Source organism: Chrysochloris asiatica, unplaced genomic scaffold (assembly GCF_000296735.1).
Source record: "Chrysochloris asiatica unplaced genomic scaffold, ChrAsi1.0 scaffold00280, whole genome shotgun sequence".
NCBI lineage: Eukaryota > Metazoa > Chordata > Mammalia > Afrosoricida > Chrysochloridae > Chrysochloris > Chrysochloris asiatica.
The window spans coordinates 869,430-880,403 of record NW_006408798.1 but is presented as its reverse complement, the minus strand read 5'-3'; the positions used below and the strand labels follow the sequence as shown (position 1 = coordinate 880,403).

The 10,974-nt window shown below is 37.7% G+C and overlaps 1 protein-coding gene across 4 annotated transcripts in view; it reads right to left on the bottom strand.

The window, feature by feature from the left end:
* The window catches only part of JAKMIP2 (janus kinase and microtubule interacting protein 2), a 307,935-nt gene that overhangs the window by 70,739 nt on the left and 226,222 nt on the right, over positions 1-10,974 (bottom strand). For all 4 annotated transcript variants that reach the window (XM_006874497.1, XM_006874499.1, XM_006874498.1 and 1 more), the window contains 4 exons: positions 9,795-10,004; positions 7,529-7,627; positions 2,157-2,303; positions 1,351-1,491 (listed from right to left, as the gene is read on the bottom strand). In XM_006874497.1, coding sequence (XP_006874559.1) covers positions 1,351-1,491; positions 2,157-2,303; positions 7,529-7,627; positions 9,795-10,004 — 597 coding nt within the window. The remainder of the gene's footprint in view (positions 1-1,350; positions 1,492-2,156; positions 2,304-7,528; positions 7,628-9,794; positions 10,005-10,974) is intronic.

The following is a 10,974-nucleotide window of genomic DNA, read 5'->3' as shown; positions in this document are numbered from 1 at the left end:
CATTAGGCAAATCTGATGCACAAGATCTTTTGAAAGTGTTGAAGAGCAAAGATGTCAACTTGAGGACTAAGGTGCTCCTGACCCAAGCCATTGTGTTTTCAGTAACCTCATATGCATGCGAAAGCTGGACAGTGAATAAGGAAGACCGTATAAGAATTGATGCCTTTGAGTTATGGTGTTGGAGGAGAATATTGAAAGTGCCATGGGCTGCCAAAAGAACAAATAGATCTGTTTTGGAAGAAGTGCAGCCAGAGTGCACCTTAGAGGCCAAGATGCACAAACTTCGTCTCTCATACTTTGGACATATTCTCAGGAGGGACCGGTCGCTGAGAAGGATATCATCTTCGGTAAGGTGGAGGGTCAGAGAAAAAGAGGAAGACCCCTAATGAGATGGTTTGGCCAGGTGGCAGCATCGATCGACTCTGTGGCAACATTAGTGAGGTTGGTCCAGGATCGGGCAGTGTTTCGTTCTGCTGTTTATAAGGTCACTATGGGTCAGTACTGACTCAATGGCACCTAACAACAACAATAACATGTGGTAGACGGAGTTTTGGTGTGGCACTGTATGAAAAGCACTGAAACGCAGGCTCGGTTTGAACCACAAGGTTTGCATTTCAAACTTACCAGCCACTTCTTGGAACCCTATACCGGTACACTATGAGTCAGAACTTGACAACAACAACTAAACAATGTGATAGACACCGTGACTAGGTGCTAGGTTACAAGAAGCATATGGTTCTATCATTGTGTGCAAAATATTTAATCTCTGAGCCCCAAGATCCTGCTAAATTCCAAACCCAAATTCACTGCTATCAAGTAGATTCCAACTCATAACACCCAATACGACAAAGTAAAACTGCCCCTTAGGGTTTCCGAGTTTGTAAGTCCTTATGGAAGGAGACTGTCACATCTATTTCTCCTGACAAAATTTTGGTGGGTTTGAACCACTGACCAAGCACTTACGCAAAGAAGCACTGTAACCACTGTGTCACCAGAGCTTCTTAGAATCCCGCTCCTCGGAGAAAATTGTAACATACACACACACTGACATGCTACCTAGCCATGTACATAACAGTACATTTAGAAGTTCTTTGTAATGTGATTTGCAGTTATTATTATATATGTTACCAAATTCATTAATAAATGTTATGCTAAAAAGAAAGATATAAAGCAGTTTAATAACACAAAATAATCTTGAAATAGAATCTCTTGAACAAATTTACATATTGTATACATGAATTTGGGTCTCTGGAGTTAATCCAGAATTATTAAGTGCTTACAGCCTATGTGGATTTATTGACTTCCTATCCTTGGAAAAAGCTAAGAGGCTGCAGATTGATTAAGACCTACCCGTGTGAGTTCATCAATGATGTTCTGTTGCTCAATAACCTGAAGTTTTAGAAACTCTGTCTCTTGTTCTTCATTAGCTTGGTCGAGGTCATTCAGAGATTTTAATTTCTTCAAGGGTGGATGGGACGTGATTTTTTCTCTCTGAATTTGCAAAACAATAACGTAGAAGAAGAAAATACAGGTGGATGCTTTAAAAAGCTTGAACTTTATCTGTAGAATTTATGAATGTATAAAACTCCAGCTAGATTTGGAAATTGCTTGGCTTGAGTACACACACACCAGACCAAACCCTCCTATTTTATCTGCTATAATAAGTCAGAATCACTGAGAATTGTCGGAAGATCTGTATAGCTGTATAGTCTGCTAAGAAATACATTAGCATATCATTTGTCCATGTATAAAACAAGTGATGATATCTTTTTCCTAATTATTATGCATGATGTTAGACAGGGAAGGGCCACCCACCATGCCACTCTGTAAAGAGTATGTTAGGGAAATACTTGGAAGGAGGTTTGTGTGGTGAGGAGCTATGCTAAAGCTCTGCTTCTCAATTTCTGTACTTTTGGAGAGTGTGCAGATTCCTGGAAGTACTTACTGATTGGCAAATTTAGAAACCCCATAAAATTCAAAGCAAGCAATCTTTTCTCCGCTTTCTTCCTTAAAGGCTTCTAGCTTATATAAGGTAAAACCCCAAACTTTCACAAATAGCACAGCGTTTTAAAAAGAACTGAGAAAGAATAATAAGTCAGTCTACTAGAATAATATAAAGAAGGAAGCTGCAATTCTGCAGAAGTTATGATACACACCATTTCTGAATTTTCCTTGGTAATGGATTTTAGTTTCTCTTCCATACGTTGCAAAGACACCATCAGTTCATCATTTCTCTTGGCGAGGCACTTGTTCCTCTCCAGGAGAGGTTTACATTGTTTTTCAGTTTCTCGGACACGTTTTAACTGGGAAGAAAGAAGTTACAATTTGTCTCCTGTTTTTGAGGTGAGGTGGGAACAGGGGAAATGAGTTGGTGAGAGAGAAAGGGCATCTTGAGATTATACTATGTATCTCAGGGCTGACTAGTGACATTTCAATCCATCTAATAGACTTTAGTCTTTCTAGTTTCCTCTAATGCCTCTGGTGTGGTGCTGCAGGGTAATGCCCTGGATCACAAAGTTGGTTTGAACCTTGTGGTTGGAAGTTCAAACTCACCAGCTGCTCCTCAGAAAGCCTATACAAGATTGCTATGAATCTGAACTGACTTGATAGCGCTTAACAGTAACAACAACAACAATGCCTCTTTATTTTAGTTTTCATAATCCTGTATTCATACAACACTTTAAAGCAGTTGTTGCAGAGATACTACTAATGGAAATGCTCACTACCAGTAATTGCTCTCCTTGCTCCACCTTCCTTCCTCCACACCAATTAAGTCACTGTGCTCAGCCCAAATCCCACACTTTCTTAGCACTTCTCCAACCAGCAATGAGCTCTCATTGGTCCAGAGAAATAGAGGGTCCCATCAGAACTACACAGCCACTGTGTGATGAAACCAGGAACTGAATACAAGTCTGGCTGTTTTCAAAACCCATTCTTCTCATCAAAGTTTTTGCCAACTCTCCTGACTCGAACTAAGGCTGTTTATTGATTTAGAACATTTTATTTTAAGTGTAAGTTTACATAATTATTCGTTTCCCATTCAACAATTTACATCTGAATTGTTCCATGACACTTTTAAGGAAGTTTTTTCAACACTTTTGTTGAAAAAGGAAATTACGTAAAAAGAACTGCAGACACAAATTTGAAATTATTCTGACATTTGTGTTTAAGAACAGCTAATTCTCACCCAACTGAGGGAAAGCATGATGAATACTGTTAGCCAGTTACCATCAAGTCCAGACACATGATGACTCCATGTGTGTCCATCAGAACAGAACTTGCTCCATAGGATTTTCAATGGCTGAAAAGCTCCAGACCTTCTCAAGCACCTCTGGGTGTACTTGAACTACCAACCTTTCAGTCAGCAGCTGAACACATTAACTGCATCACCGAAGGACTGCTATTATATTACTGTTGTTGTTTGCTATCATCAAGTAGATTACAATTCATGGCAATCCCATGTATGTCTGAGTTAAACTCCATAGAATTTTCAAGACTCAGCAGGGCTTGTAACATAGTGGGTACCCTATTAGGCTGCTAACTGCAAGGTCAAGGTGTGGGAGAAGGATGAGGCTTTCTGATCCCATAAAGATTTTCAGCCTTGGAAATCCCACACAGGGTTGCTATGAGTTGGAATCAACACTATGGTACATAGCAACCGCATAAAAAGTCTTTTGGAAGCAGATTACTAGATCTGCTTCCAAGGTACCTTTGGGTGAATTTGAACCACCAACCTTTTGTTTAATAGTTGAGTGTGTAACTGTTTGCACCACCCAAGGACTCCCATTATATTATTATCCACCCAGAATTAAAAATGACCACACACCTTAGTTTGCCTGGTTACTCTCTCAATCTTAGCACTACAGACATTTTGGGCTAGATAGTATTTGCTTTAGGACATTGTCCTGCGCATTAAAGGTTGTTTAGTAGCATCCCTAGCCTCCATCCCTAATATGTCATTTTCTAATTCTTCTGAAATGTTCATTATTTCCACACTAATGGTTCTTGATGTGACAATGTGAGGTGGGGTGCAAAGTAAGGAAAGGGAAAGATTATATCAGAAATATCTAGCAAGTATTCTAGACGTACTCACTCTTACTCTTGAAAGTTTAACATTTTGGTAAATGCTGAGGTGGGAGACTTAGCTACTTATGAATAGTTGAAAAAGTTCCTACTGTGATTCTGAAAGTATACTCCCCAAGCTTCATCCCAAACTCCATTTGAAAACTCCCAATTTATACCATAAGACAAAATGATGTTTATTTTGCATAAAAGTTATCCTCTATTACTGAGCTTTAATGACTAAAGGATTAGTGTTAAAATTAAATACATAAAGGACAAATAAATTATTTTATGAAGTTCACTGTATAATATTTATCCTCTATTATTGAGCCTTAATGCCTAAAGTGAGTCCTAGTGTGGTGCCATAGGATAAGCATTCAAACTCAAGGTCGGTTTAAACTGCAAGGTTGGTGGTTCAAACTCACCAGCCACTCCTCGGAAACCCTATACAAGGTTGCTAAGAGTCAGAACTGGCCTGATAGCACTTAACAATAAAAGCAATGCCTAAAGCATTAATATTAAAATTAAATATATAAAGAAAAAGTAAATTATTTTACTAATAAGTTTACTATTTAAGATTTGTTTCTTTTTGGAAGTCAATGACATGAATTTTCTATATTTTAAAATTTACTTACTCATTCTATTTATAGAAAATAAATCTAAGCACAAAGTTTAGGAAATATCCATAAATCTACTATACCATATACATATTTCACCTGAATTTAGAGACCATCTCTAGAAAAGATTTGATGCATTAGACACTAATGACCAAAGACTAGAAGAGCTGAGGGATAACATCATATATATCATCTGTGAAGAAAAGCAAAAAATCATTAAAAAGACAGGAAATAAAGGAAAGAAAAAAAAAAAAAAGGATGTCAGAAGAGACTATGAAACTTGTTCTCCAGCATATGGATGCTAAAGCAAATGGAAGAAATGAGGAAATCAAAGAGTTGAACAGAAAACTCCAAAGGGTAGTTTGAGAAAACAAAGTATTATAAAGAAATGTGTGCAAATTCCAGGAATTAGAAAATTGAAAGGGAAGAACACGCTCAGCATTTCTAAAGCTGAAAGTACTAAAGAAAAATTCAAGCCTCAACTCTCAATATTGAAGAACTACATGGACAAGATATTTAATGATGCAGAAAGCATCAAAACAAGATATAAGGTATACAATGATCCAATGTACCAAAAATAAATAGTCAATGTTCAATCATTTAAAGAGGTAGCATGTGATCAAGAACCAATGATACTGAAGGAAGAAGTTCAAATTGCACTGAATGTACTGGTGAAAAACAAGGCTCCAGGAACTGACAGAATGCAAATTGCAATCTTTCAACAAACTGATGCAGTACTGGAGGTATCACTCATCTATGCCAAGAAATTTGGGAGACAGCTACTTGGCCATCTAATTATAAGAGATCCACTTTTGTGCCCATTCCAAAGAAATGTGATTCAATGGAATGCGGAAATCATTGAACAATGTCATTAATATCACATGCAAGTAAAATTTTGTTGCCTATAATATAAAAATGGCACAACAAGTTCATTGACTGCAAGTAACTCAAGCCAGATTCAGAAAAGGATGTGCAATGAGGGATATCACTGATGATGTCAGATGGATCTTGGGTGAAAGCAGAGAATACCAGAAATATGTTTACCTTACTTTATTGACTATCCAAAGCCTTTTGAATGTGTGGATCATGACAACAAGCTATGGATAACATTGCAAAGAATTCCATACCACTTGGTTGTGCTCATGAGGAACTTGTACATAAACTTGTACAATTATTCAAAATGATCAAGGGGTCACTGAATGGTTTAAAATCAGGAAAGGTGTGCACCCGGGCTGCATCCTTTCACCCTATTTATTCAATCTGTATGCTGAGCAAATAATCCAAGAAGCTGGACTGTATCAAGTGTTATCCTACAGTGCCAGACCCAGAATCCAAGAACCCCCTAGGATTTTAAATTACACTATGTGGCACTATAGGATCATCACTGGACTGTGAACCACAAGTTCTACAGTTCAAACCCATCAGCTACTCCTTGAAAACTCTATACAAGTATGTCAGAATTGGCTCGATGGCACTTAACATCTTTAACAAACTTGATCCAAACTGCATCCAATAAATGCAACAGTTACCTTCTTTTCATGTGAATGTTGGACATTCTTAAGATCGACCATATACTGGAATCAGAAAGTAAATCTCTCAAGAAATTTTAAAGAAATAAAGTAAGACAAAGTATGTTTTCTGACTGTAATGGAATTAAGGCAGAAATCAATAACATAAAATGGATTAAGGAAGAAATCAGATGAAATTGGAAAAGATTTTGAATTAACCAGCAATATAAATATGACCTACCAAAACTATAGATAGATTAGAGAAAAGGGTTGAAAACATCTTTATATTTACAAATATCAGAAAGAATGTAAAAATTTTAACCACAGCATAAGATACTTGAAATTTTATAATACAGAAAAAAGGACATAAAAATCCTAATTTAATTTAAAAAAAAGGCAACTCTACAGAAAATAGTAAAAAGACAAATAGGCAAATCAGAAAGAGGACATCTAAAGGACCAATAAACATCTGGAAAACTACTCAATTCATTAGTAATGAGGAAAACACAGTTTAAAATCACAATAAGAATAGACTTCACACACACCAAAATGGTGTTGGTAATAGTGTAAATGTACTGAAAATTGTCATAACAATTCTCAACAACTGTTAGAATCTACTTAAACCGAGAACATGGATAACCTAAAATCCAGTAATTCAACTCTTGTATATTCTCACTTTTTTTTTTTTTAACCAAAAAGACATGTAGCATCACCATGCTAATAGCTGAAAACTGGAAATAAGGTAAATACTCATCAACAATAGAATAAATAAATATCTTATGGCATATTAATTGAATACTATTGACTTGGTGACAACAAACAACAACCAAAAGAGTAATGATAATAAATGAACATGCAACACCATGTATGAATCTTATGAACACACAATATTGGGCAACAGAAGCCAGACACACAGAGTATATATTACATGGTTTCATTTACATCGTTTTAAAAACAGCAACACAATTCTATGGTGACAGAATCAGAACAGCGGTTGACTTTAGGAGAAAGATGGTAATGTTTCATTTATTCATCTGTAGAGTTGTGGCGCTGGGGGTTACTGTGCCAGACTGCAAAGCCGTTTGAACCGCAAGGTCAGTGGTTCAAGCTTACCAGGTACTCCTCGGAAATCCTATACAGGGTCGCTCTGGGTCGGAACCAACTTGATGGCACTTCACAACAACAACATAGTGACTATATGAATGTGTCAATTTGTGACTCTTTACTAAGTGAATTTATGATTTACGCCCTTTTCTCTATTATGTTATATTCCTTTAAATAGGCTTAAATATACAATAAGATATGCAATACAAAATTTAAAATATTCTTGTGGTAACTCACCAATTCATTTCGTTCATCTCCCAGCAAGGTATTCCTGTCTTCTAATTTTCTAATAGTGGCATTCAATTCGGCTATTCTTTTTTGATTTCTTCGCAAATCCTACACAGTAAGAAATAAACTGGTCACTTTCTTTAATAACACTTCTCATAACATTTTGAAATGCCATTCAGAAAAGCAATAAACTCAGTTCCATTCATCTGACTCATGAGGTGAGGGTAAAATGTTCTCTAACTCATTATGCACCATTTGGGTTTAAGATCAAGCTGGCTGAAATAGCAAATAAATTCTATAAAGCGGCTACTCCCTGGAACCCAGATTCCTGACAGGGGAGTAGCAGAGGTTGCAGCAACTTAATCTGAGCTGTGTGTTAGAAAGCCAAGGTCATATTGTGAATCCCTGAGCTTCAAGGAGCAAGCCTTGTGTAATGGCTGCACATGGCTTCCCACAGCATAAACAGCTGTCCTGCCATTACAGTTAGCCACAGCGAGGTCAGAAGAGGAGGACTGAGATGGGCTTTCTAAATTCCTCTGACTCCTAGAGAAAAAGCTGAGTCAGAGAAAGTCAGAGCATCACCTTCATGAGTAAAAGACAGTCATTGGCATATTTTGTCCAGTGTAACTGGCTTCCTCATAGGCCAGAATTGACATGGATCACTTTATACACAGCAATCATTCCTTAATTCTATGCTTAATTCTAAGTCCAGAAGGAGCCCTAGTAAAGCAGTGTGTTACAAGTAGGGCTGCTATCCACAAGGTCAGCAGTTCAAATCCACCAGCCGTTCCATGGAAGAAATATGAGGTTTTCTACTCACATAAAGATTTACTGAAATCCTATACAGGGTTGCCATGAGTTGGAACCGACTCCACGGCATACGTCCACCACCAACACCAGAGTTCTAATGTCCAATACTGCCACAGACTTGCAATTCTGTTACTATTCGGATAGTGCTGGAACTGCTGACAATGCAGTTTCACATACTTTATGAAGGTAATATTCAGAGAGGTCACAGTATGTTCAAGGTCTACAGCTAATAGCAATAGATCAATAATATGTATCAAAGGCTAGCTGTCAGAGATTGTGCTCAATTTTTTCCCCATATTACCTCTTCTAATCCTTTTTTAATCTCTAAATAAATAAAATAATAACCAGTTGCCACTAAGTTGATCCCAACTCCTGGCGACCCCATGGATATCAGAGTAGAACTGTGCTCCACAGGTTTGTGAATGACTGATGTTTTTGGTAGTAGATAACCAGGCTTTTCTTCTGAGGTACCTCTGGGTACACTTGAACTACCAGCCTTTCAGTTAGCAGCCAACAGACACCCTTCTAATCCTTACACCAACCTTATGGGGTACCACAGCACCTCAATTTCACAAACGAGGAAACTCTGGGCAGTGAAGGGATTTACCTGAGGTCACACAGTTAGTAAATGGCAGATCCAGGATTTGAACCAAACAATCTGACTTCTATGTCTATTCTTCTGACAATTACATACGTGAAACCGTAGATGAGTTTAGGTGAGAAAACTCTTTAAGTCTGCCAAAGCACAGTTCAGTACTTTTCTCAATGCCTACTTAGAAATATGTATCTACCCTCAATACCAAATATATATCTATACTGAATACCAATGCATTAATTATTCATGACTTAGTTCTAAGTAGTACTTTGGAACCCATCTCTCTTCCTAAATAATATATTTTCATCTTTTTAGCAGCTAAATAACTTGAAAGGTACAACACGTGGTAACCAACTCTATGCAGCTCATTTCTGCCACAGCACTTCTGAAATTATTTCTTCATATAAAATGATGACACTCTAAGGAAACGATTAACAAATTCAATCCAACTAGAAGTTTTCATGCAATGATTATAAAAGGTTAAGTCCTTTTTTTATACAGAGATGATAACCATCTCCACCAGTTTCCAACTCAATTACTAGCCTTGGCAAGAGGCAATGCACTTTGATCTAATGTATGATTGTTATCATAGGTTGAAGTTTGGATAGGTATGGCTTGGCTAGAAAAAATTTTTTTTATGAACGATTTAATGCGATCTATAATTCTCTTGTGATCAGCTAATGCAGGGCAGACCACTTTGTTGTTGATAAGTTTAGAAAACCCTGTTCCCAAGATACAAGTGGTTTTACAGTAGGAGAAAGAATTGATTTCTTTGTAGTAAACAAGAAAAGAGCTTAAGTGAAAAGTAAAACTTGGGGGCTAAATAAACGATGACTCTGCAGTTGTTAACTTCAACTTGAAAGGACTTACAGGACTGCTGCAGTGTTCTGACCCATCGCCGGCTCTTCCTGGAATTTCTCGTTTCGGACTGCTCATGTTACACTCAGCCTCCTTGACCAGAAAGAGTTGTTCATCCAAAGCCTCCTTCTGCAGTTGGAGTTTCTGTACATAGCCTGTCTGGGTCTCCAGTTCCTTTTCCAGGGAAAAGATTATCCTGTCCTTGGCTTTGATTTCATCCATCTGAATTAAATGAGACCCAGGACATTTTATTTAACAATGCTGCAAAGAAACATGTGTTTCGAATGGCATGAGGTTAACGTCTTTGTGCTGAGTGATAACAAATAATAATAAATATAAGTATTTTCATTTTATAACGGCAACTTTGTGCAATGAAGGATTATCCTAGGCTAATTCAGTGCTAAAGGTGACATTTTTTTTCTCTCCAGACTATCCTGTGTAAAAGTTTTGATATAATGTAGTTTTGGGAAGTCTTGGTTGGTTGGATTACTTTCAAAGGGGTCACTAGTGTTGATAAAAACAGATGCTAAATATTCCAATACAATGTTTCCCAAAATAGAGTTCGATATTGCCTCCTCTTTGGGGGCCTGGCATTTGAGTTCAATCACAATAGCAGTTGTACCTATGATTGGGTCAGTCACTGAAGAGACTGCAGACATCCTAGTAGGCTAGTCATTCCTCAAGGTCAATATGATTGCATTGTTGATGTTAAGTGCTGTCGAATCGATTCTGACCCATAGCAACCCTGTATAGGGTTTCCGAGGAGCAGCTGGTGAGCTTAAACCACCGACCTTGCAGTTCAAATGGCTTTGCTGTCTGGTTCATTAACCCACAGAGCCACACATTGGATTTGGAGGGAGGCCCTTCTCTGGGTCATGTAATATGACTTGTCTATCCCTGTCTATATTTCAGAGTAGCCAGTGCTTATCAGTTCGTTTACCATTACTGTCAGAAAATCATGACTAGGACTAGAACAAGGATAGAAAACATCTGGTTATACCAGCCATTAATCTCCCCTCTCACATCTGTCGAATACATTTATTGATCCCAACGCTCATTTCTACTCAGCCTGGGCATGGTCTCAGGCATTTGTTATCAACTAATCAGAGTTCTGGTAGCGTAGTGGTTACGAATTGGGCTGCGAACCTAAAGGTCAGTGGTTCGAAACTACCAGCTGCTCCGCGGGAGAAAG